Source organism: Neoarius graeffei, chromosome 2, assembly GCF_027579695.1.
Source record: "Neoarius graeffei isolate fNeoGra1 chromosome 2, fNeoGra1.pri, whole genome shotgun sequence".
Taxonomy (NCBI): Eukaryota; Metazoa; Chordata; class Actinopteri; order Siluriformes; family Ariidae; genus Neoarius; species Neoarius graeffei.
The window spans coordinates 8,066,812-8,093,500 of record NC_083570.1 but is presented as its reverse complement, the minus strand read 5'-3'; the positions used below and the strand labels follow the sequence as shown (position 1 = coordinate 8,093,500).

Below are 26,689 nucleotides of genomic sequence, written 5' to 3'. Positions count from 1 at the left end.
AGGGAGAGACAGACATTCTGTAGAACTAGAGAGAGAGAGGGAGAGAGAGACATACTGTAGAACGAGAGAGAGAGGGAGAGAGAGAGACATACTGTAGAACGAGAGAGAGAGGGAGAGAGAGACGTACTGTAGAACTAGAGAGAGAGAGGGAGAGAGAGAGATACTGTAGAATGAGAGAGAGAGGGAGAGACGTACTGTAGAACTAGAGAGAGAGAGAGAGAGATGTACTGTAGAACTAGAGAGAGAGACATACTGTAGAACTAGAGAGAGACGTACTGTAGAACTAGAGAGAGAGAGGGAGAGAGAGACATTCTGTAGAACTAGAGAGAGAGAGGGAGAGAGAGACATACTGTAGAACGAGAGAGAGAGGGAGAGAGAGACATACTGTAGAACGAGAGAGAGAGGGAGAGAGAGACGTACTGTAGAACTAGAGAGAGAGGGAGAGAGAGACGTACTGTAGAACTAGAGAGAGAGAGGGAGAGAGAGACATACTGTAGAACTAGAGAGAGAGAGGGAGAGAGAGAGACATACTGTAGAACGAGAGAGAGAGGGAGAGAGAGACATACTGTAGAACGAGAGAGAGAGGGAGAGAGAGACATACTGTAGAACGAGAGAGAGAGGGAGAGAGAGACGTACTGTAGAACTAGAGAGAGAGAGGGAGAGAGAGAGATACTGTAGAATGAGAGAGAGAGGGAGAGACGTACTGTAGAACTAGAGAGAGAGAGAGAGAGATGTACTGTAGAACTAGAGAGAGAGACATACTGTAGAACTAGAGAGAGACGTACTGTAGAACTAGAGAGAGAGAGGGAGAGAGAGACATTCTGTAGAACTAGAGAGAGAGAGGGAGAGAGAGACATACTGTAGAACGAGAGAGAGAGGGAGAGAGAGACATACTGTAGAACGAGAGAGAGAGGGAGAGAGAGACATTCTGTAGAACTAGAGAGAGAGAGGGAGAGAGAGACGTACTGTAGAACTAGAGAGAGAGAGGGAGAGAGAGACATACTGTAGAACTAGAGAGAGAGAGGGAGAGAGAGAGACATACTGTAGAACGAGAGAGAGAGGGAGAGAGGGACATACTGTAGAACAAGAGAGACGCGTACTGTAGAACTAGAGAGAGAGAGGTCCTGTAGAACTAGAGAGAGAGAGGTCCTGTAGAACTAAAGAGAGAGAGAGAGAGGTACTGTAGAACTAGAGAGAGAGAGAGAGAGAGAGAGAGAGACGTACTGTAGAACTAGAGAGAGAGAGGGAGAGACATACTGTAGAACTAGAGAGAGGGGGAGAGAGAGAGAGACATACTGTAGAGAGGTACTGTAGCACTAGAGAGAGAGAGAGAGAAAGAAATGAATATAATGTAGAGAAAGACAGACATCTATTACTGATAATTTAACAGCACACATCTGTGAGTGTGCGTGTGGGGGGGTATATAAAATGATATATGACATCTGGTCGTTACCTCGGCAACAGACAGGACGCAGTACATGGAAGGGTGTAGGGGGTCGACGCCCTCCAGCCTCATACCCACTCTGAACCCGCTCTTACACTGAGGGAAGGACTGGTGCTGCAAAACACACACACCTCCAGAATTATTGGCACCCATGCACCCTTTGTTCTGGAACTCTAATCTAAACTTTCGCTTCTATTTCTTGATTGTGGGTGTGTCTAAAAGAGATCTACATGTACTCCTTGATTAAACAGCAAGACTTTTTTGTCGCTTTCCTACAAAATCACAATGACACCAAGACATCAGCTTGGTTTGGAATATTTTTTCCCCTGGAGGAGGAAAAACAAAAACGCTAAACATTTATGACACAGTGCAACAGAGAGTGCAAGAGCTTTGAAAGAATTAACAGCCACCCGTTCCATATCCCTCGCTTCAGCAGGGTACGAGCTCTGGGGCAGCGGCTGTGCGACTCAGTCTCTCTCACCTCTTTAAATAGTTTGCTGGGAGCAGCGATGGCTTTCTCCTGCACCAGATACGAAGCCCAGCACCACGATTTCTTCCTCCCTCTGTACGAAACCACTAGCAAAACCCAAGAAACAGCAGAAATGCTTGAATGAAACCATGTTAGTCATTCATGCGTGGCTTATCATGTCACTAAAGCCAATTGGAAGACAGGCTGCTGTGGGAGGAGGAGTTAGAGATAAAGATCCTGAGCCTTCATCGGGCCATTAAATTCATATGCCCCGCCCCTTCTTCTGGTAAATCGATGTAATAAACTCTCTTGTTATTTGCATATTGGACCCTGATTGGCTCTTGTATTTCATGATGCAGTAAGACTTTATTAAAGACGTAAAGCAAAGTTCACCCACAATTATTTAAATCACAAGAACCATGTTTTATAACGTTTACAGCGACTTACGCTGTCTGAGCAGACCTCTGCCTCCCCTGCGCTTCTTGCGACCCCGTGGACCTCCTCGAACCAGTCGCTGGCACTCCTTCTCTTCCTGTTACACACACACCTATTTATAAATAAATCTATCTGGCTTGTTAACAAACAACATACAACCCCGATTCCAAAAAAGTTGGGACAAGGTACAAATTGTAAATAAAAACGGAATGCAATGATGTGGAAGTTTCAAAATTCCATATTTTATTCAGAATAGAACATAGATGACATATCAAATGTTTAAACTGAGAAAATGTATCATTTAAAGAGAAAAATTAGGTGATTTTAAATTTCATGACAACAACACATCTCAAAAAAGTTGGGACAAGGCCATGTTTCCCACTGTGAGACATCCCCTTTTCTCTTTACAACAGTCTGTAAACGTCTGGGGACTGAGGAGACAAGTTGCTCAAGTTTAGGGATAGGAATGTTAACCCATTCTTGTCTAATGTAGGATTCTAGTTGCTCAACTCTCTTAGGTCTTTTTTGTCGTATCTTCCGTTTTATGATACGCCAAATGTTTTCTATGGGTGAAAAGATCTGGACTGCAGGCTGGCCAGTTCAGTACCCGGACCCTTCTTCTACGCAGCCATGATGCTGTAATTGATGCAGTATGTGGTTTGGCATTGTCATGTTGGAAAATGCAAGGTCTTCCCTGAAAGAGACATCGTCTGGATGGGAGCATATGTTGCTCTAGAACCTGGATATACCTTTCAGCATTGATGGTGTCTTTCCAGATGTGTAAGCTGCCCATGCCACACACACTAATGCGACCCCATACCATCAGAGATGCAGGCTTCTGAACTGAGCGCTGATAACAACTAGGGTCGTCCTTCTTCTCTTTAGTCCGAATGACACGGCGTCCCTGATTTCCATAAAGAACTTCAAATTTTGATTCGTCTGACCACAGAACAGTTTTCCACTTTGCCGCAGTCCATTTTAAATGAGCCTTGGCCCAGAGAAGACGTCTGCGCTTCTGGATCATGTTTAGATACGGCTTCTTCTTTGAACTATAGAGTTTTAGCTGGCAACGGCGGATGGCACGGTGAATTGTGTTCACAGATAATGTTCTCTGGAAATATTCCTGAGCCCATTTTGTGATTTCCAATACAGAAGCATGCCTGTATGTGATGCAGTGCCGTCTAAGGGCCTGAAGATCACGGGCACCCAGTATGGTTTTCCGGCCTTGACCCTTACGCACAGAGATTCTTCCAGATTCTCTGAATCTTTTGATGATATTATGCACTGTAGATGATGATATGTTCAAACTCTTTGCAATTTTACACTGTCGAACTCCTTTCTGATATTGCTCCACTATTTGTCGGTGCAGAATTAGGGGGTGATGGGGTGATCCTCTTCCCATCTTTACTTCTGAGAGCCGCTGCCACTCCAAGATGCTCTTTTTATACCCAGTCATGTTAATGACCTATTGCCAATTGACCTAAGGAGTTGCAGTTTGGTCCTCCAGCTGTTCCTTTTTTGTATCTTTAACTTTTCCAGCCTCTTATTGCCCCTGTCCCAACTTTTTTGAGATGTGTTGCTGTCATGAAATTTCAAATGAGCCAATATTTGGCATGAAATTTCAAAATGTCTCACTTTCGACATTTGATATGTTGTCTATGTTCTATTGTGAATACAATATCAGTTTTTGAGATTTGTAAATTATTGCATTCCGTTTTTATTTACAATTTGTACTTTGTCCCAACTTTTTTGGAATCGGCGTTGTATATGAATATTGATAACTTCCTTCTTCCTACTTGAAAATGTCCTTATATAGACTTTAAAGCACCACCCACAATCCCAACTACAATCTTTAAAGCCACACACACACACTCGAGCTACTATCATCTCTATATAAAGTGTGTGGCTTCTCTTTGTCAGTCCCAGTGAAGGAGGCATGGCCTTAATACCTGTCACTGTCAGAGAAGGGGGTGTGGCCTATGCACCTGCCAGTCTTAATCAAGGAGGTGTGGCCTTAATTCATTCAAGATTAATTGTCATTAAAAAGCCAGACAGAAGAAAGCAAAATAAGAAGAACCAACATTGTCCTCCTCCACCACTTGCGTAACTTCATCCTCCTCTTCCTCCACCCTCTTGGCTGGGTGTGGTCTCTTCCTGCTGACCCGTGTGACCTCACCGTTTGTTCTGGAATCTTCTTTGACAGATTTACTCTTTCTGCAAGGAGGGCGAGAGGAAGGAGTGAGGCCTCACAGGCTTCCACTAGTCCGAGAGATTTTGTGAATAAATGTGGAACAGTGTAAGGAGGTTTGGGGAAGATTTGGTGGAACCTTCGAGAACGTTGGCTGGAGGAGCTGGAGGTTGGGTGGAGACTCATTTATAGTGTGGCGAATTTGTGGGAAATACTTGGTAAAGTTTGGTGAAGGTCTGTGAATACTTTGTGGTGGAGGTTTTAGTTTGGTCGGAGGATGTTTGGATAATGTTTAGAGATTGGTGAATAGCGAAAGACATGTAGCAATATGAATGGAGATGTCAGGAGAGGCGTGCAGCAGCTGGAGATGTCCATCAAATGCTAGGTTTAGGGAACGTTAGGGGAAGGTTCTGAGAATGTTTGGTGGAAGTTTAGTGAAATGTTTGTATCATATGTAATGTATGTCATGGGGAAGTGTCTGTTGGTCACTCACTCCTGCTGCTGTAGATGGAGGCAGCCGTTAGTGCTGTGGTGTCCCTCAGGCAGGAAGTGGGGAGCAGAGTCCTTTCTGTTCCTGCAGACGTTCGCACGGCTGCAGTTCACTTCAACCGACAGGGCTGTGGACAAAAAAACATTCAGAAAGTCCGAAAATAAATAAATAAATAAATAAATAAATAAATAAATAAATAAATAAATATATATATATATATATATATATATATATATATATATATATATATATATATATATATATACACGTGTGTGTGTGTGTGTGTACTTGCCCTCCTGTGCTGTAGGGACACTCCATGTGGTGGTAGCATGAGCTTTCTTGACCCCTTCCTCATCTCCTGCGTCGGTTATGACCTCCAGCACCCCAAATTCATTCACACGAAACTGAGGAAATTCAAAGATTGCTCCTTGAAATTCATCCAAAATAATGATTCTCAGAACACATGCGTCCACCTGCTACCTTCTGAGTCAGACTTTATCTCAGGAACAAAAATCCTGCCCTAGAACTCCAGGACCCTCCCTCTCACTTTACTGACTTTTACCAACAGCATCATGAATCCTGAGCACAGACCTTTAGCTGGCTGCCGGGGAGCGACCCCACGCCGTCCTTCCACTCCATCGCCCCGTACACGTCAAACTCAGGGCTCGAGCTGTCCATGACGGAGAAACACTCTGAGACCTGAAACAAACATAAAAACAGTAAACATATACAGAAAACATTATCAACTGTAAACAAACAGTAAACATTAATATCAACCAAACAAACTGAATACAGACAGTAAACATGTACTGAAAATCTGTGAACATAAACTGTAAACAAACTGTAAACATTAATATCAACTAAACAATCTGTAAACAAACAAACTGTAAACAAACAGTAAACAAAAACTGTAAATGCAATTTTAAACACCAATTTAATCTGTAAACAAACTGAAAGCATAAATTGCAAAGTATAAACAAACATTAAACATAAGCTGTAAAACTGTAAACTAAAAAAAAAACTATAATAAACAAAGACTAAACACAATTTTAAACAAACTAAACTCTAAACAAACTGTAACCACAAACTAAACAGTAAACTGTAAACACAAACTACATAAACATTAAACTAGTGCTGTCAAAAATGTCGCGTTATTAACGCGTTAACTTGACTCAATTTTAACGGCGATAATTTTTTTATCGCGAGATTAACGCTCTGTGACATGATGCCACGCCCCGCACAGCCAGAGTCCTCTGCCCTCCGCCGAAGAGCCACGGTGCTCGGCTTAGGTTTCGTTTTCCCATCGGCGGCTCCAGCCCCACTTTGCAGTGGCTGTGACAAGACGTGTTATGCTCTGCAATAAAAAAAAAAAAACATTGGTACAACCAGTGTTCGAACTATGCCGATATTTTCAGGGGGTCCCTTTTTTTTTCCTTGGGGGGTGTGTGTGCTTGCGCTTGTCTCAGAGCGCGGCTCTCCATCGCGCGCTCACATCGGATATGCCAATGCTTCCCGTTACACACGATTGCTATGTTAATAAACATCATTTTGCCAATATTTTAGAGACCCCCCAACATTTCCCAAATCATGTTTTCAAGGGATCTCATGTCTGTTTCAGGGGATCTCGGATCCCCCGAGTACCCCCGTAGTTCGAACGGTGAGCAAGCCCATTCACTTTCTTATGCTGATAAGAGAATTACAATGGTTTTTCATGTGACAAAAATGTGCGATTAAATTGCGATTAATCGCAAGTTAACTATGACAGTCGCGACATTAATCGCGATTAAATATTTTAATCGCTTGACAGCACTACATTAAACATAAACTGTAGCCCACTTAAAATGGATATCACAGGTAAATTCAGGAGCAAGATCAATGTAATTCTCCTATTTTATATTAAACTTTGGTCAAATATCTGTCATATTTTGCATTTTGTGCAATGTTTTCACCTTGCGCAATACCAGAAATTTTCAGTTGAAATCAAGCCATTTGAGGCGAATTGGTCCGCCTCTGAAAAAACTTGCCGTTTGAATTTCCCGGCAAACATTGATTTTCGTGACGTCGCGTGCGGGACGCCTCCCTCTGAATCCTACGTCAGCGCTGGTTTGTTTATGAGAAAACGACCTGGTGGTTTTCTGCAAATTTCTTCAACGTTATCGCGTAATTATTAAAATAGTTAACAGATGTATCGTAGGAGGGTGTAGCAACACCAATCTTGATGGGATTAGTACTCATCGTTTCCCAAAAGACCGGACAATGAGAGAGAAATGGGAGCGCTTGGTCTACACAGGCTGTGCACTGAAACCGTGCAAAGCTCGCACAGCCTGCTGGCGCTTCCGCAGGTGACGTCACGAATCTGGCTCCAGACTCCCTTGGGATTTTTCCAGACGTGTTTTGTTATTTTATTTTTTTCTGCTGTAGACAGATGGCCTTGTGCAAAATTACCCTTCTGGATGAGTGTGTAAAGGGACATCGTTTCAGATTAAAAAAAAAACCACGAAATTGGTCCAGGATATGCACTTTAAAGCTGCAGTCAGCGACTCTGGATGCCAAATCTTCAAACTTTACAGTGAGTTTTTACACAAGACCCATAAACGATTCCAAAGGAAGGAATTATCACAAGTGACCTTTCACTAAACTTTAGTGCGTTACACCAAACACACCAAAAACTCATTTTAAAACATAAAAAAAGTCTTATATAAATCCTAAAAAAAAAACCCACATTTCATGTGGGCATCCATGCAGTTTGAGTTACAGCACAGAAATATTGATGAATGAATGAGTATGATTGATGGAAATGAATAAAGGTGTAAATTATACTTTTTAAAAGTATTATTATTCCTGTAGAGGTCGCTGTTTCTTACATTTCCAAATTTGAAACTTTTTCTCCTTGGTTCAATGTGAAAACAAAAAGCCCTGAAAATATGGGAAAAGATGGGGGGAAAAAAACCCATATCTGATATTTGTTCATTTCTGAGTGAAAGTGAAATCCTGAGGTTTCTCTCAGAGGGAAATGTGGAGCTGCAGTTTGATTTCAGACACAATGCAGAAGAGCAGAAGCTCCTGAGAGAAACTGGAGGGTGTTTCAGAATAACACTGGCTCTATCAGAGAGAGAGAGAGAGAGAGAGAGAGAGAGAGAGAGTGTGTGTGTAAATCAGTCATTAGGTGTGAGGGGTGTGAGCTGTACAGATAACTCTGGTTATTGATGTAATGATGTGAGAACAGTGTCAGTTGTAGAAACACATTAAAATAAAATAATAAAAACCGGATGTAAATAAATAAAGTCCTGAGCTGAAGTATGGAATAAAGGCGTGTGTGGGTTTAGAGGTGGTGGTTGTTATTATTATTATTATTATTATTATTATTATGGGGTGGCGTAGTGGTTAGCGCTGTCGCCTCACAGCAAGAAGGTCTGGGTTCGAGCCACGTGGCCGGCGAGGGCCTTTCTGTGCGGAGTTTGCATGTTCTCCCCGTGTCCGCGTGGGTTTCCTCCGGGTGCTCCGGTTTCCCCCACAGTCCAAAGACATGCAGGTTAGATTAACTGGTGACTCTAAATTGAGCGTAGGTGTGAATGTGAGTGTGAATGGTTGTCTGTGTCTATGTGTCAGCCCTGTGATGACCTGGCGACTTGTCCAGGGTGTACCCCGCCTTTCGCCCGTAGTCAGCTGGGATAGGCTCCAGCTTGCCTGCGACCCTGTAGAACAGGATAAAGCGGCTACAGATAATGAGATGAGATATATGAAAAAAAGCTCAAAATGGCAGAACAGGAATTAATTCTCTAACTCTCATAGTGAAAGCATTACAGAATTACATCTCTCTCTCTCTCTCTTTAGAAGTCTAATCACATTTCATCAGACACATTACAAACAAATACAAAATACACTCTTCTCCTTCCTTTTTCTATTTTTTAATTATTATTTCCGTCTGTCTCACACCAGCGTCATAAAAGCCTTAAAAGATTTTCCATCATTTTCCGTAGAGTGAATCTCACACACACTCTCTCTCTCACACACACTCTCCCACTCTCTCTCTCTGTCTCTCACTCACTCACTCACTCACTCACTCACTCACTCTCCCTCCCTCACACACACACACACACACACACACACTCCCTCTCTCACACTGTCTGTCTGTCTCTCTCTCTCTCACACACACACTCACTCTCTGTCTGTCTGTCTCGCTCTCACTCACTCACTCTCCCTCCCTCTCTCTCACACACACTCACTCACTCTCCCCCCCACTCACTCTCCCCCCTCCCACTCACTCACTCTCCCTCCCACTCTGTCTGTCTCTCCCTCCCTCCCTCTCACTCACTCACTCACTCACTCACTCTCCCTCCCACTCTGTGTCTCTCCCTCCCTCCCTCTCACTCACTCACTCTCCCTCCCACTCTGTCTGTCCCTCCCTCTCACTCACTCTCCCTCCCACTCTGTCTGTCCCTCCCTCTCACTCACTCACTCTCCCTCCCACTCTATCTGTCCCTCCCTCCCTCTCACTCACTCACTCCCACTCTGTGTGTCCCTCCCTCCCTCCCTCCCTCCCTCCCACTCACTCACTCACTCTCCCTCCCACTCTGTCTGTCTGTCTCTCCCTCCCTCCCACTCACTCACTCACTCACTCACTCACTCTCCCTCCCACTCTGTGTCTCTCCCTCCCTCCCTCCCTCTCCCTCCCACTCTGTCTGTCTCTCCCTCCCTCCCTCTCACTCACTCACTCACTCTCCCTCCCACTCTGTGTCTCTCCCTCCCTCCCTCTCACTCACTCACTCACTCACTCACTCTCCCTCCCACTCTGTGTCTCTCCCTCCCTCCCTCCCTCCCTCCCTCCCACTCTGTCTGTCTCTCCCTCCCTCCCTCTCACTCACTCACTCACTCACTCACTCACTCACTCACTCTCCCTCCCACTCTGTGTCTCTCCCTCCCTCACTCTCCCTCCCACTCTGTCTGTCCCTCCCTCCCTCCCTCTCACTCACTCACTCTCCCTCCCACTCTGTCTGTCCCTCCCTCCCTCTCACTCACTCACTCTCCCTCCCACTCTGTCTGTCCCTCCCTCCCTCCCTCCCTCCCTCCCTCTCACTCACTCACTCTCCCTCCCACTCTGTCTGTCCCTCCCTCCCTCTCACTCACTCACTCACTCTCCCTCCCACTCTGTCTGTCCCTCCCTCCCTCTCACTCACTCTCCCTCCCACTCTGTCTCTCCCTCCCTCTCACTCCCTCACTCACTCTCCCTCCCACTCTGTCTCTCCCTCCCTCTCACTCACTCACTCTCCCTCCCACTCTGTCTCTCACACTCTCTCTCACACACTCACTCTCTCTGTCTGTCTCTCACACTCTCTCTCACTGTACTGTATCCTGTTCCTCTCCTCGGCTGCTTCCGGTTTCTCTGAACTCTTGTTCCATTGAAGTGTTTGATTCGCCCTGAAGCTCTTCCTGGTGGCGCGCGCAGGGCGGTTTACACTGTTAGCCGAGTTTAACTGGAAGCGCCCCGCGATTAAAAACAAATAAAAGTGCAGCACTGTGTAGAGCACTGTCTCATCCCTTCAACACGCAGCTCAAACAGTTTTATTCTAGTTTAATTTGTCTCTTACCCAAATTCTCCCACGACTAATACCCAGTTGCCCAGGCAGCGGACACACTGCGCATGCGCACTACGCCGCTGCTGGGACTGCTGTTGTTGCTGGCTGAGACGCCAATAAACTGAAAGTTTTATCCAAAATTAGAAGAAATCTTACACCTTTACAAACTCCGTGTCCGTCCCTGCAGTGTAAGGACACTTTATGTTTCACTTATTAAAAATAATATTCCACAATAAAATCGATCAAACTGCGTTATAAAGCGGTTCTGAAATCTGATTGGCTGAGCCGCGGAACAGCTGTATTCTGGATTTAATGCACCACGTGTGAAAAGGTTACACTGTTAGAGTTTCACAGAATGGAAAGGAGAAGAAATCTCATCTCATCGTAGCCTCTTTATCCTGTTCTACAGGGTTGCAGGCAAGCTGGAGCCTATCCCAGCTGACTACGGGCGAAAGGCGGGGTACACCCTGGACAAGTCGCCAGGTCATCACAGGGCTGACACATAGACACAGACAACCATTCACACTCACATTCACACCTACGCTCAATTTAGAGTCACCAGTTAACCTAACCTGCATGTCTTTGGACTGTGGGGGAAACCGGAGCACCCGGAGGAAACCCACGCGGACACGGGGCGAACATGCAAACTCCGCACAGAAAGGCCCTCGCCGGCCACGGGGCTCGAACCCAGACTTTCTTGCTGTGAGGCGACAGCGCTAACCACTACACCACCGTGCCGCCCCGTTGCAAATATTATTAGTAATAAATTAATTAACTAAAGATGGTTAGCGCTGTCGCCTCACAGCAAGAAGGTCCTGGGTTCGAGCCCCGTGGCCGGCGAGGGCCTTTCTGTGTGGAGTTTGCATGTTCTCCCCGTGTCTGCGTGGGTTTCCTCCGGGTGCTCCGGTTTCCCCCACAGTCCAAAGACATGCAGGTTAGGTTAACTGGTGACTCTAAATTGACCGTAGGTGTGAATGTGAGTGTGAATGGTTGTCTGTGTCTATGTGTCAGCCCTGTGTACCCCGCCTTTCGCCTGTAGTCAGCTGGGATAGGCTCCAGCTTGCCTGCGACCCTGTAGAAGGATAAAGCGGCTAGAGATAATGAATGAATGAATGATTAACTAAAGATGCATTTCCCTGAGAAAATGGGAGTGTGATACTATGGTGTTGCAAACGTCTTGCTAGGTGGTTGCTAGGGTGTTGCAAAGGTGTTGCTATGTGGTTGATAAAGTGTTGCTAAGGTGTCGCTAGGTGGTTGCTTGGGTGTTGCTAAGGTGTTGCTTGATGCTTGCTAGGGTGTTGCAAACGTGTTGCTAAAGTGTTGCTAAGTGATTACTAGGGTGTTGGAAAGGTGTTGCTATGTGGTTGCAAAGGTGTTGCTAAGTGGTTGCTAGGATGTTGCTAATATGTTATGTGCTTGCTAGGGTGTTGCAAATGTGTTGCTAAGTAGTTGTTAACGTGTTGCTAGATGTTTGCTATTGTTGGATGGTTGCTAAGGTGTTGCAATCGTGTTGCTATGTGGTTATTAAAGTGTTGCTAGGTGGCTGCTAAGGTGTTGCAAAAATGTTGCTATGTGGTTGCTAGGCATTGCTAGATGCTTGCTTGGGTGTTGCAAACATGTTGCTAGGTGGTTGCTAAGGTATTTCTATGTGGTTGATAAAGTGTTGCTAGATGTTGCTAAGTGATTGCTAGGTGGTTGCTAGGGTGTTGCAAAGGTGTTGGTAGGTGGTTGCTAGGGTGTTCCTAGATTGTCGCTAAAGTGTTACTTGATGCTTGCTAGGGTGTTACAGACATGTTGCTAAGTGGTTGTTAAGGTGTTGCTAGATGGTTGCTAAGGTGTTGCTATGTCGTTGCTCAGGTGTTGCTAGTCCATGGATAGCCTAATCTTTGCCGTGCTGCTTAGCAACAATGACCCATGCTTAGTGGACTATGCTGCATGGCAGATGAATTGTTTGTTGCAATTATTATTATTATTATTTATTGTTGTTATTATTAATAATAAACACTGGTGTATTTCATCAGGGAGTTTCGAATCATGCCTCAGGATGCTCTCACCCTGATAAAATCACTGTTACACATTATTACTCAGATTATCATTTTATTACAAATATTAGATGCTTAATACAAATTTGCGACACAAAAAATAATCCAAAATTCACTTTTGAGTCAAATATTTCAAATCACATCAAATCGAGCACAAATATTAAAGGTGCAATATGCAGTTTTAGAAAGTGGTATCCTAGATTTTGTATGTAGATCGGTGATGAGCAGGTGTGACTTGTCACTCAGGGTGTGGTGAAATTCACTAATTCGCCTCTATTCTGGTATTATAAAATTGTATGGTCATTTATAATAGCTGTAACACTCGAGAGTGTTTAAAAAAAAAGCATGCCAGTGTTATCCATGATCAAAAGGATTCACTGAATCAAAAGCGTGGGTCAGGTTCCGCAGATATGATTCACATGATTCATGCAGAGACGCCAAAGTGATATTTACACATTCAACCAAAACTGACTTCCTGGTTCTCGAACAGAGTCAGTGGAATGAAACGAATCACTCAAAACATGATTTATTTACCTTAGCGATTTGTTCAAAATGGCTGAATCGTTTGCAAATGAATCATATCTAGTAGCATATGCTTTGAAGGCATGGTTTTGAAGGAAGCTCTACATTTGCATTTTGCGTATCAGCAAAATGACTATACTTTTAATATGTCCTTAGTAAAGCATTTCAGTCAGAAAGTGGAGGCTTGAGTGACTGAGGAGAATCAAACAGGATGAAATAAATAAAAAATAAAGCACTATATTAAACGAAATGGTTCTTTCTCCAAATCTGGAAAGGAGAACAAGTTCATCTTGGACGGGCTTAAAGACAGCACAGTGTCAGGATTAAGTAAATTCCAGGCTCGTCAAAGGAACAGGAAATGACATCACACGCGTGCAAAACAGGCTGAGGCCTGAGGGTTATTTTAGTCCTTTTTACAGCTCGTTTATGACATGTAAACAATGAATGTCCAGCATGTTTTTGTCCACCTCAAACCTTCAGAGTGGGTTTAATCCAGCTCAGGTTGAAGCATGTTGCTAATCCCATTAAAACCTGTCCTCACACACACACACACACACACACACACACACACACACACACACAGAGTTAGCATAGTACTGCTTTGCTAGCATTGTCTGTTTTGAGATTGTGTGTGTGTGTTCTGTATATTGGATGAAAAAACACAAAGCGTGTGGTCTTCATGTTTTGGGATTACTGCTGCCGGTGCTGTGGGACACCTCAGATCAAACGCCGGTGCATGCTGACGCTCAACACCAAGCTCAACGACACATGGGTAAAGCTCTTCATCTCGGGTTCAGGAGATCCACAGCGAGATAAAATGTCTAATAACGTGGTCACGGTGTTTCAAAGACATTTCATGGATTATTGTAAAGGTTTGGTTGGATTGATGAGTAAATAGAACGCAGCACCAATTGATATAGGGTAGGGTGAATTTAGAAGAAGAAACCTTTATTTGTCACATGCACACTTCCAGCACAGTGAAATTCATCCTCTTCATTTAACCCATCTGAAGCAGTAAACACACGCACACACACTCAGAGCAGTGGGCAGCCACACCAGAGCGCCCGGGGAGCAGTCAGGGGTTCGGTACCTTACTCAAGGGCACCTTAGCTCAAGGCCGCCCCATGTCAATCTAACCGCATGTCTTTGGATTGTGGGGGAAACCGGAGCACCCGGAGGAAACCCATGCAGACACGGGGATAACATGCAAACTCCACACAGAAAGGCCCTCACCGGCCGCTGGGTTCAAACCCGGAACCTTCCGGCTGTGAGGCGACTGTGCTAACCACTACACTACCGTGCTGCCCGTGCTGCTAATTTAGAAAGATTAGCAAACAGAATTCGTTTAAGAAAGGAAACAGATGGGCAAATCAAGAATCACTGACTTCCTGTGACAGTTGTATGTTAATTCATGGTGACGTTCATGAATCACTTGACTCTTTGATTTGAACGCTGTGATCCAAATCATGTCCTGTAGAAGTAGAAACCCATTAAGATTCCAATCATTCTATTAATTAGATAAAATAAGATACCATGAAATAATTTTAGCATGAAACAAAGAAGAAGAATCATTAGACCTGATTGTATGTTGAACGAATCGACTCTGAGCTGAGACAAATTTGACTCACTGAAAAGAGTCATATCACTAATGCTTGATGTTGTAGTTCAGCATGTGTCTGGAGATTTTATATTCTCGTCACACAAATGTGATTTGTTGTGCTAAGGAAATGAAAAGCATGTAGCTAGAGGTAGCTGCCACACCCTACCCCACCCTACCCTAATCATTTACTCATTCCTGACGCATAAATATCTATAATAGTCAATGCTTTTGTTTTGTGCATGATGCTCAATTAATTGTGGTATTTCATTTTCCAGGTAGTTCTTCAGAACCTGTTCATGTGTTTGGTGTGTTTCTACTCGCTTTACTACATCGCTGTCAGTTTGTGCATCGGCATCCTGAAGTAAGTCATGTGTGTGGCTTTGGCTTCCTGTAGCATGAGTTCTAATTCCTTGTGGCCTGTAAAAGGTTTCCTGTTACACATTTCAGCTGTGGTAAAGCACACGCTTGTTAAAGACACAAGTTTGGTGTTTCTTTTTGTCTTGCTATGAAGCTACAATCAGGGTTGCCATGGACATGGATTTTACCCCAAAGTGGGCTTATCTCGGGCTCGTCACAAAGGCAAACAAAGTTAATGTGTTAATAGACTGGAAGAAGGAAAAGGGGATTGGATCATGAAGTCTGTAACGTCCATCAGAAATGCATGTGCACCACAGTGAACTTGTTTCTAAACCCAGAACTTTTTGGGCTTCTGGTCCATTTGTGCTGTTTTTGAAATGTACGGGACTTGCTGAAACTTGCCAACCCTTTCAGCAACATTAATATAGCTGACAAGTCATGGATGTCTTTCTCAGCCAAAATCCTTCACATTTCTGCCACGTCTCTAATGATGCCGCTTCCTGTCATCGATAAACAAAAACTAAACTTCAGTAGAATGTTATTTATAGTGGCAGCCATCTTGGAGAACCAGAAACCTTTTCCTAGCTCTGTTTGTTTTGATGACGCAGATGATAAATCTGTCATTAAAAAAAAAAGATAATCTTTAAATAAAGGATGAGACAGCAGAGCTTGATGGCGTCATAGGTGTCAGAGATGTCCATTTCCACGTTAGCTACGTAAAGTTAAAGACGCAAACTTTACCTGGCTGATCAGTTACATTTGGAGTAAACGGGATGTTGCATGAATTAGATTATCTTTCACTGATTTTACTTTACGTTTATGGTCATGTTAGTTGGTCTTGATAACTTTCATTCATTCTTAGTCACGTTGCATATTAGTTCCATATACAGGCTCTCATGGCTGTTGTTATTGCAGAATAGATTTTGGCTGAAGTGGACGTACTTGCATTACTTGTGAGCTCCAGGACAAAACTGATAAAGTAAAAGTCAGACAGTGAATGTGGATTGGCTGACATTTTGGCTAAAGGGATCAGTGTGAAAATGTCCATTCTGGCCAAAGGTTTTCGTTAAGAGTCTTCATTCTTTAGCACATTTGCATTTCTGTTTTTTAAAGGGATATTTTAATATCGTCTGTGTTTTTGTTTTATTTTTTTGTCAATGTCAGTGTGTATTTGTGTGTTGTATCAGAGTAGACGAGGCGGACAGCTTATTAGCGCCTTTCAACTACAAAATACAGCCTTCGTGGAACAGCCCCAAATATTTAGGTAAGCCAAGTTATTAATAATAATTGCTGGGTTGCAATCACATGAGTCTTTGGTGTGCGGCCTCACTTCTGGTTGTCAGCTGGAGGGCAAACATTCCAATATGGCAGCCGTGGAGGCAAGACGCGTATGCGAGTTCTCAGATTATTACAAGACCTTAGAACCCAATATTCAAGCTAGATATCGGCAAAAAATATGAAACTATAGATCCCTAAATACTCAAGAAGAAAGATTTTTCCTATGATTTTAAAGATTTACCGGCCATAACAGAAGTAGACATTTCAAACTACTTGGTCGCACAGACGTAGTTCTACACGTGCAAGCAGTTCAAGAACCACAAGAACATGGAGGCTCACAACTTTTTCACCAGTGGCTGGGTCCACGATCTGGGTGTAAAAGTGTTAGAAGGAAATCTATGACTGATATTTGTCAGGGTAAGCGCTGTTTTAAAGCCTTGTTCGGCACAACTTATCGTGCTTGTTCTTGAAGTCGTGTGTAAATGATGTTTGCTTGGCGTCCTGTTTTTTCATGTTAGAAAGTGAGCACATGCATAGACGGTGAAAACTAGTAGAACAGCTCCAAAAACTGAAGTTTCTGAAACTATACCACATAACTATGAAAATCTGTCTTCTATCTAATATGTCCTGGGCAAATTTTCATAATATTTCAAGTGGATAAAGGGAAGAGATCGCAACCGAGCAACTCAACACGACAAACTTGTTGAAGTTTATGCCAAAAGTGTTCAAGAAAATCAAAGCACACGAGGAAAATCTGATCCACATAAGTTTAAAGAAACCCCTAAGGGGCTTGAAGTCGATTAAAACCTTTAACAAAGTGATCAAATGCGAGCGTGGTCCAACTGAACTCCACTCAAAGAAAGAGAAAGGTTCAAGAGCCACTTCTCTTGGCAGGATTTCATCAGTTTTCTTACTTTAGCACCTTTGACACTTCTTTAGGTATCCTGAAGAAATTTTTCCCCATTTCTCTGTTTGAGCGGTTCGAGCAGCCAAACACACAGCAGCAAAGTGGCATTTTGTTCGCGAATTGCAGTGTCGCATCTCTGAGTCGCTTGCTGTGTAATAAGTTGTTTGCCCTCTGTAGGTGCAATTGGTCTTAAGTGATCAATCTCATTAAATCAGTCTCATTAAATCAGTCTCATTAATAATACCATTAATTTTGGTGCTTAATAATAAACCAAACAGCTAAATTATGGTATATTCCAAATTATTATGATCACTTACGGTATTACATAACTCATATGCACCTTGGAATTCTTTGAGATTGGATGACTTCGAAAAGTATCGGTACAACCACAGACACAGTTTAACAGAATAATTGAATTTATTATAACAATGATAAAAATTGAATAATAGCAGTTGAATACATTATATACAAATATGATATAGTCATATACTTGATGAGCGTGTGTGTGTGTGTGTGTGTGGGCCTCGTGGTAAACAAAGGACTAGCTTTGGTTGCTAGCTAAGACAAAGGAATGTTAGGTGTGTGTGTGTGTGTGTGTGTGTGTGGAGGAGGGGTCACCACGTGTTGGAGACAAAAGATTAGCCCTGTTGCTAATGAGACAAAAGAATTAGCCGTAGCAGCCAATTCCACTAGCTTATAACACTACTAAATCCACTGAAATCTTGATGAGGTCAAAATATGTGTAATAATGAAATTAAAGTGTTAGAAAGGAATAGAGAAAAGAGCATGCAACACTTATCTATTAACAATTGAGAGATCAAAACAAAATAGAACAATTATCAATTCAACACGCTGAGTGTCTACAGTGTAAACAAATAAACCGTTCCTGAGTTTAAATTCACACTACTTCATAAAGCTAATTCCTAAGACTAGTTTCTGCCCAAAATGCCAGTCTTACTTAGTATCTTGCTCCTATGCAAGATTACGTAGAGATGTTCCGAGACTTTTGGAGTCCAATGGAGCACGTGGGGCGTTCTGTGAAAGCAGAGGATTTCTTGGTCCGAACGCTTCGTAGTTCATGGAGAAAAGTCTCTGATCAACAATGTGCACAGCGATTTAGTTAGAAGGAATCCGGTCGCTTCTAACTTTTAATTAAACTGCTCTGGGCGGCAGTTTTGTAACGTTACTCATAATACAAATAAAAACCGGTTGTAACTCATCTGAGTTAGATCGCGCGATTCTGGATTTTTACCGTGGCCAGTGGTAAACAAAAGAAAACGCGCTAAATTCTGTTTCTTGCAAGAAAGGTGTCTTTTCTTGGGTTTTCTGGTGCAGGGTATCTCTTTGTGTCTGGACGGCTTGAAATCCACGACGAGAGAGAGAGTGAGCTGGGAGTTTCCGGGTCACTTATAAAGTCATGGAGGAAGTGACGTAGGTAATCCCGCCCAGCCGTAACGGAGGTCACTGCGGAAATTATCAATGGGAGTTGTAGTCCTAAAAGACGAGACAGGCGGTACCTACACCTCCATGTGCATGACTCTGTGATGGAAGAAACCAGACGTGACATCATATGCAACCCCGCAATTATAATCATAATGATGATGATGATGATAATAGCTATAAGGGCACTTGGTTGAGTAGAGCTCATACCTCCACCAAGATACATGTTATCAAAATCAAATCACTTGATCTTAGAGTAATACTAAAGCTGTCCACCAAATTTCATCCAAATCCATTCACTACTTTTTGAGTTACATTGGGAACAAACAAAAAAAATCCTGGATCTGCATGCATATCTGGATTTGCATCAAAATTTAATCACTTGTTCCTTGGCCCATGGCTCACCTTTCCTTCCAATTTCATCAAAATCCGTTCACTAATCTCGAGTTATGTTGGAAATGAACAAACAAATGGAAGCGAAAACATCATAACATCTTGTCACAGGCTTTAAAGCTCAACCCGTGAGTGCTCAGATCCTGCCATTTAGATATATATTTTTTAAATCCACAAACTTTTTTACAGACTAAAACAGACTTCCATTTCCAACACAGAGTATTGCGCTTGCCCTATTTCCAGAGCCGAGGACTTTCCTAAACTCTGTATTCATCACTTTCATGACTATGGATCTGTTTCTCGTGCAGTGAGTGTGATTTCGACAGAGGTGACATACGTCGTGGGAGGACTCATATTCGCCTGGATCGTGGAGGAGTGGGTGTGGGACTACGCCATCACCATCACGCTCCTACATGTCGGCCTGACGGTCGCTGGTATGGAATGTTTATGTTCAGAGATTTTCAAATAAATTCCATGTGCCCCTTCAAAACTGAACCCAACTCAGAAAATCCTTTCACATGGCAACATCCTGATGTTCATGAAACTTTGTTTCTCAACCGGAAACGAAGTTCTGACATTCTAAAGTCTCACAAAAGTGAAAAGGAGACAATCACGTTTAAAGATTTAGACACCATGCCGACCTCTACATTTATTACCTCACCTGCAACGGAGTCAGCAGGGCGAGGTATTGTAATCAGGGCGGTTTGTTTGTTTGTCTGTTTGTGTGTCTATCTGTTAACAATCTAGCATCTGGATGGTTGCACTGATTAACTTCAAATTCTCAGGGTAGGTGGGCAATGGTCTGTAGATTACCTAATTTTGGGAGTAATCGGGTCAAGCTCACCAGAAAGTTGAAAATCATTTGTGTGTCATAACTTTCTTCAAATGTATCATTTTGACTTCAAACCAAAACCAAAATGTGCATCTTTCAATTCTGCTTCCAACCATATGCTACATGATGGGGTAGCTTGGACAGTCTCTGTAGCAGTTGGGGTTAAAAGTCAGGGGGGTCAAGGTCATTAGTCAAAATAACACATTTTCCATTATAACTCAAACGGTTGCCAATAGACAGATGTTTACTATGATGTTTATGATGAGCATATTGAAACTTCCATATGGCCTTTCATTTGGCACCATGATCTTTGACCTTGCGTGACCCTGAAAGGTCACACTCGAGGTCACGGATTTTCAGAGGACTATAACTTGAAAATGGTTGATGGTAGACAGATATTTACCATTATCAACTTATAGGAAGTGCCATATGGGCTTTCATTTGGCACCATGACGTTTGACCTTGAGTGACCTTGAAAGGTCAACCTCAAGGTCATGGGTTTTCAGAGGGCTATAACTTTTAAAATGGTTAATGATAGCCAGATGTTTACCATTATCAACATATAAGAAGTCCCATATGGGCTTTCAGTTGCCGCCATGACCTTTTGACCTTGAATGACTTTGAAATGTCAAACTCAAGGTCATGGATTTTCATAGGACTATAACTGGACAGCTGATGATTGAGAAATATTACCATTATTAACATATAGGTATAAAATAAGTGCTGCCGGGCAAGGTTTGTTTTGCCTGGCAACACTTGTTTGAGGAATGGAGTAAATGTTTTATTTAAAATATTGGACTTCAAACGTGAATTATCAACATGCAAAAAATGACGATGTGATTTTTATCTTTATCGATATCATTTGATGTTGAACGATGTTTCCTTGAAACAGTGTGAAACGTGATGTAACGAGCTTTGAGCTACGTTTTCTCTTGCCTGGTGGGCGTGTCAGATGTGTTACCCAATTAGCAGCGACGTGTCCATAAACCCCGCTGTATTAAAAAGGTCGTGCGCACAGTGGATCCTACTGACGTCCTCAGTTTTTTTTTTTAATAGAATAAGGTACAGGCTCTGAAAATTCTTCAAAAAGAATGCTTGAGTAACACAACAGGACATTCAATGCACCACTGTTTTTATTGCAATAAACATTTTGCGATGTTTTATGCTGTGGGTTCTGATTGGTCAGAATTGGTCAAATTGGAATATTTTTAAAAATTATTAACATCAAGAAAGGAAAAATGACCATTTGTATATAGCTGCTATAACTGATGTGAGGTAACTGTTTCACAAACATTCCACAACATTAAATGTAAATTTAAATGGATAAAAATGTCAATCATGAATAAATTTAACACTGAATCACTGGAAAACTGCTGTGTAAGAAGTAAATTCTGGGACTCATGTTGTTGTCCGTGTTCCATCTCTCATCCAAAGATCATTCAGGTTCAGTGGCAAACCATTCATATTAGAGATAGGACTTGAGCTCAGCCAAAACTTAGCTAGACACCAAAAAAGCAACAGGGCAAAGTCCATGAAGGTTCTCAGTCATCCAGGTCATTGTAAACCGTAGGTGCTAAAGAAGGCAACTGGAGTTGCTTGAAATTCTTGAAGACATTTCACCTCTCATCCGAAAGGTTTCTTCAGTTCTGTCTGACTAGTGGGGAGTTCCAGGTATTTATCCTCTAGTGGACCAAAAGCAACTCTAAGGCTACGTTTACATTAGACCGTATCTGTCTCGTTTTCTTCGCGGATGCACTGTCCGTTTACATTAAACCGCCTGGAAACGCCGGGAAACGGGAATCCTCCAGCGTCCACGTATTCAATCCAGATCGTGTCAGCTCCGGTGCTGTGTAAACATTCAGAATACGCAGATACGCTGTGCTGAGCTCTAGCTGGCGTCTCATTGGACAACGTCACTGTGACATCCACCTTCCTGATTCGCTGGCGTTGGTCATGTGACGCGACTGCTGAAAAACGGCGCGGACTTCCGCCTTGTATCACCTTTCATTAAAGAGTATAAAAGTATGAAAATACTGCAAATACTGATGCAAATACTGCTCATTGTGTAGTTATGATTGTCTTTAGGCTTGCCATCCTTCCACTTGCAAGTGGTAAGTGATATGCGCTGGGATCACACACACAGCGGCTCAGTCCCGAAAACACTGCTAGTGTGCTTCACTCGCGCGCTCTGTGAGCTGCACAGGGCCGGAGTGCGCACCCTCCAGAGGGCACTCGCTGTTCAGGGCAGAGTGATTTGGAGCGCAGGATGCCTGCAGAGCCGAGCGTATCCGTGTATTGGTATTGTTGTGTGCACGCAAATCGTGTATTGGTGTTGCTGTGTGCACACTAATCGTTTTAAAAACATTAATCTGATGATCCGCTGATACGGTCTAATGTAAACATGGGCTAAGGAGAGTCATTGAGGTCATATGGGTCGTTGACCTTCTCGGTCATCCTGTAGGTGTTAGGGTCAGTGGAGGCCAGGTGTGGTCGGTGTTAGCAGCCTAGAGACTGAATGTTTGAAAGAGGAGTAAAAGAAGCCATCTTCGTCAACCTGGAACAACCATCACTGAACAGAGGAGGTGATCTGAGACACCATTTCTCAGCCACCTACAATGCAGTCCTTGGCACACTTCCCAGAAAACTGAATACACATCAAGACTCAGCTGATTTCAATGACTCACATGATTGCAGAGAGAGCCAACAACCCACAGATCACCCTAACAATCCTCAAGGCTGCTAACACCTTTCACACCCAGCCTTCAGTGACCCCAACACCTACAGGATGACCGAGAGGGTCAACGACCCATGTGACCTCAACGACTCTCCTTAGGGTTGCGTTTGGTCCACTAGAGGATAAATACCTGGAACTCCCCACTAGTCAGACAGAACTGAAGAAGCCTTTTGGATGAGAGGTGAAACATCTTCAAGGATTTCAAGCAAGTCCAGTTGCCTTCTTTAGCACCTACAGTCAACAGGGCAAAGTATTTTGTAAGGGATTAGCGGCAGGCTGCCAGGTTGCTCTGTTGTGTGTAGCTGTCGATGTTGATTTTAAAAGTAACTCAGTAAATTACACAAGGAAATGAATACTTTAGTCTGAGTGAAAAATACTGTAGTAAACGTGCAGTGTGGAAGAAGAGTCTGGAGACAGAAATCTTAGTTTCTCAGTCATTAGCCTGTAGCTCTTGATAGCACTGGCTTGAGCACTTTATTAGCATTCGCTAACACTACTGATGAACGCTATACTGGCTGGAAGGTGATCTCACTGCTACGCTGACTGCGCTGACCCATGGTTAAGCTCATGTTGGCCTTCAAGAAAGCCAAGGGCGATACATTTTTGGTCCCGCCCACTATAAATCAAAATCTGATTGGCTAATTCATCTGTCACTTCCTACATAAACATACACTGACATGGCCTTCTGTCCCGGCAATGAAGTCTGAACCAATGAGTGAGCAGCTCAAAACTCTTCTCAGCCTAGACACAACAAACAAAATAATTTCATTGGATAACTCAATTTTAATGCTTTCAGGACAGTAACCCTTTCATTTCTGAAGCACATTTGATAGAAAATGAGGCCAAATTAGAAGAGAATAATTATAATGAAATTATGAAAGAACGAAAGAAATTAAATATAACATTTGAAATGCTGATATGTTTGGGCTTCTCTGAAAAGCATTTGTTTGTGTTTGTGTTTCAGTCATGGCCGATTTCCCTTCCACGCAGCACTGGTGGATCGCTCTCGGTGAGTCCGGTCTCACATCCTGACTCCTGGTTCCGGTTCCTCCGGACTGATTTCACTTTTAATCCATTCCTGGATTCGTTTGACAAAATTAATTCCATCTACCTTCATGTCCAAAGTGATTTTAGTGTCTAAACCACGCTCAGATCCAGTTTCTTTCCAGGTTCAGGTTTACTCATGATGATCTTCGGTGGTCAGATTCTGGCGTATCATCTTTTCCGGAATAATTTCGTGCATCCTGAGGATCTCCAGAACTTCTGACCCATTTCTCTTCACACTCAAGATCATGTGCTGGATTTATTTATTTTTTTCTTTTTCTGACTTTTAACACTGTAAAAACATTTTGTGTCTGCATATTTTCTGTTTCAAGGTGTGTTTGTGTCCAGAGTGAATAAATGTAAATGTACCAATAAATCAAACCTGCATCTGTGATTTGTGTATGATGGAGAATCACAGAGGTCACAACCCACGGCGCATTGTCACAGCCGCAGCAGAAAGAGCTGAGAAACATGTGAGAAGGAGAAATCTTTCCATCTGTTGGTTTGGTCAGGTGTAGGATTTACATGTGCGTGTAATCAAAACTGAATGTGTAGTGGATAAGTGTTAAATTTACAGCACTGTATTATTAGAACAAGTGAATTATATACTGTATAAACTTACTGGCCACCATGAGTTGGCCTAGTGTTTATTGTGTCCACTTCTTGATTGGGAGATTGCAAATTCTACTCGTGGTCAGGTCATACCAAAGACCATCATTAAAATGGTACTTACTACCGTCTGACAAGGCATGTTGCAATACAGATGTGAGTGGGGAAGTCAAACTCTCAAGGTTACCAGAGGACCCACCCCCCATTGTAACCCTAGCTGTATTGAGGTATTTCACCTGACGTCACAGGGTCACGTGACGCCCCGGTGTCCGCCATTTTGGATGGCAAGCTAGCTAATGTCAACAACAGTAGCTGGTATGTTACTGTAACAATGTTTACGTTCAGTCATTTGGATGACTGTTAAAACCTTTCAGTCTCAAGTTTTTCCTTTACTGGATTTACTAGTTTACTGAGCCAGCCAGCCCCGGAGCGCTAGCCAGCCAGCCAGCCCCGGAGCGCTAGCCAGCCAGCCAGCCCCGGAGCGCCAGCCAGCCCCGGAGCGCTAGCTAGCCAGCCCCGGAGCGCCAGCCAGCCAGCCCCGGAGCGCTAGCTAGCCAGCCCCGGAGCGCTAGCTAGCCAGCCAGCCAGCCCCGGAGCGCTAGCTAGCCAGCCCCAGAGCGCCAGCTAGCCAGCCAGCCAGCCCCGGAGCGCTAGCTAGCCAGCCAGCCAGCCCCGGAGCGCTAGCTAGCCAGCCAGCCCCGGAGCGCTAGCTAGCTAGCGCCAGCCAGCCAGCCAGCCCCGGAGCGCTAGCTAGCTAGCTAGCACCAGCCAGCCAGCCCCGGAGCGCTAGCTAGCTAGCTAGCGCCAGCCCGCCCCGGAGCGCGCTCAGTAAACTAGTAAATACAGTAAAGGAAAAACTTATAATGGGCCATGTCTCAACAGACTAAGAAGTTATTTCAATGACATTTAATAACATTTTGTTTATCCTGAGGACCGAAAGTAAATGAAAATGTGAACAAACCTTAGCTGTCAGTGAACAATCCTGGTGGAAGCAGGTAAACGTCGTTCTCCAAGCCTGCTAACCTCCATTTTTGCAAATACCTCTCCCTCTGCTCGCCCTGTAAATGCCCTACGTCACTGGATAGTGAAGGTGTTTTCTGCATCTCGCTCCTTTTTCTTTTATGTTTTTCGTTTGTCGCCTTCCTCACATTCAAACTGATTCGAGCCGTGCCGTCCAAAATGGCAGTGTCACATGACTTGGTCACGTGAGTGAAATACCTCAATAGGCGAGAGGCCGAGGGCTGTGGAAATGGAGATCGCACCACACTCATACGCTGGTTAGTACTGGGACAGGAGACTGCCTGGGAAGATCAGATTCTGGCATGAGAGAGACTTTGACCTGACTTGACACTCGCTGGCTAATTTATTAGGAACACCCATCCATCCACCTGCAGTGGTTTGATGCAGTTCTCTAATCAGCCAATCCCTTGACAGCAGCACAATGCATCAAATCATGCAGATACAAATCAAGAGCTTCAGTTAATGTTCACAATGTTCAAACATCAGAATGGGAAAAATTGTGATCTCACAGTGTGACTTTCTTTCACCGTGGTATGGGTGTTGGTTTGAGCCAGATGGAATGGTTTGAGTATTTCAGAAACTGCTGATCTCCTCGGGTTTTCACACACAACAGTCCCTAGAGTTTACACAGAATGGTGTGAGAAACAAAAAACACTAAGTGAGTGAACGACAGTTCTGTGGGTGGAAACAAATGCCTTGTTGATAAGAGAGGTCAGAGGAAAATGGCCAGATTGATTTACGCTTTTTTTATGCCAGGAAGGAACTCATATAATCACTCTTTACAACCGTGGTGAGTAGAAAAGCATCTTTTCACCTGTGAAGATGATATAAGAAGTTGTTAAAAAAAGTAAATTCAATTAAATCAAACACAACATGCATTTAATACAATTCAATACAACCTCTCTCTCTCTCTCTCTCTCATTCTTATTGTTCTGCCTCTTTTCTCTCCAAGTCTTCATAATGGATCAGCACCAGAACATTAGTGCATTGATGTTAGCTGGACTTCCTGCACATTTGCACCACCTTGATAACTGAAGCTTGATTGTACATTTTCTGAATCATTTAATGAAACAATTTCAGCTGTACATAATTAGGCAAAAGAGGAGCAAAAACCAAACCGTGACGAGTCATTTGGGAGCTGAACAAGTCGATTCTGATTGTAAATAGCTGTTCTGTCCATGTTATGTACAATATTTTGGAATCATTGTTAAATTCACTGCTCATTTATGCAGTGTGACATCTTCATGATACACAACAAGATCTGTTTTTTGTCTTGTTAACTTCAAGAGAGAGAAAAAAATTAGGCTGG

At 43.3% G+C, this 26,689-nt stretch overlaps 2 protein-coding genes across 8 annotated transcripts in view; one reads left to right on the top strand and one right to left on the bottom strand.

Moving 5' to 3' along the window:
- l3mbtl3 (L3MBTL histone methyl-lysine binding protein 3) overlaps positions 1 to 10,656 on the bottom strand; it is a 60,787-nt gene extending 50,131 nt beyond the window's left edge. For 2 of the 3 annotated variants that reach the window (XM_060913598.1, XM_060913599.1), the window contains exons 1-7: positions 5,618 to 5,875; positions 5,319 to 5,430; positions 5,030 to 5,153; positions 4,430 to 4,562; positions 2,361 to 2,445; positions 1,926 to 2,020; positions 1,454 to 1,558 (exon numbers count right to left, since the gene is read on the bottom strand). In XM_060913598.1, coding sequence (XP_060769581.1) covers positions 1,454 to 1,558; positions 1,926 to 2,020; positions 2,361 to 2,445; positions 4,430 to 4,562; positions 5,030 to 5,153; positions 5,319 to 5,430; positions 5,618 to 5,704 — 741 coding nt within the window. In that variant the 5' untranslated portion in view covers positions 5,705 to 5,875. Of the gene's footprint in view, positions 1 to 1,453; positions 1,559 to 1,925; positions 2,021 to 2,360; positions 2,446 to 4,429; positions 4,563 to 5,029; positions 5,154 to 5,318; positions 5,431 to 5,617; positions 5,876 to 10,614 lie in introns of those variants that run through there. The other variant, XM_060913597.1, reaches the window with a different exon arrangement.
- tmem244 (transmembrane protein 244) overlaps positions 1 to 24,061 on the top strand; it is a 31,842-nt gene extending 7,781 nt beyond the window's left edge. Inside the window, exons 2-7 of one of the 5 annotated variants that reach the window (XM_060913664.1) lie at positions 7,448 to 7,595; positions 15,042 to 15,127; positions 16,311 to 16,387; positions 19,450 to 19,575; positions 23,672 to 23,716; positions 23,877 to 24,061. In XM_060913664.1, the coding sequence (XP_060769647.1) occupies positions 7,452 to 7,595; positions 15,042 to 15,127; positions 16,311 to 16,387; positions 19,450 to 19,575; positions 23,672 to 23,716; positions 23,877 to 23,974 (576 nt within the window). In that variant the 5' untranslated portion in view covers positions 7,448 to 7,451 and the 3' untranslated portion in view covers positions 23,975 to 24,061. Of the gene's footprint in view, positions 1 to 7,447; positions 7,596 to 14,865; positions 14,915 to 15,041; positions 15,128 to 16,287; positions 16,388 to 19,449; positions 19,576 to 23,671; positions 23,717 to 23,876 lie in introns of those variants that run through there. The other 4 variants (XM_060913665.1, XM_060913668.1, XM_060913667.1 and 1 more) reach the window with 4 other exon arrangements.
- The last annotated feature ends 2,628 nt before the right edge of the window (positions 24,062 to 26,689 follow it).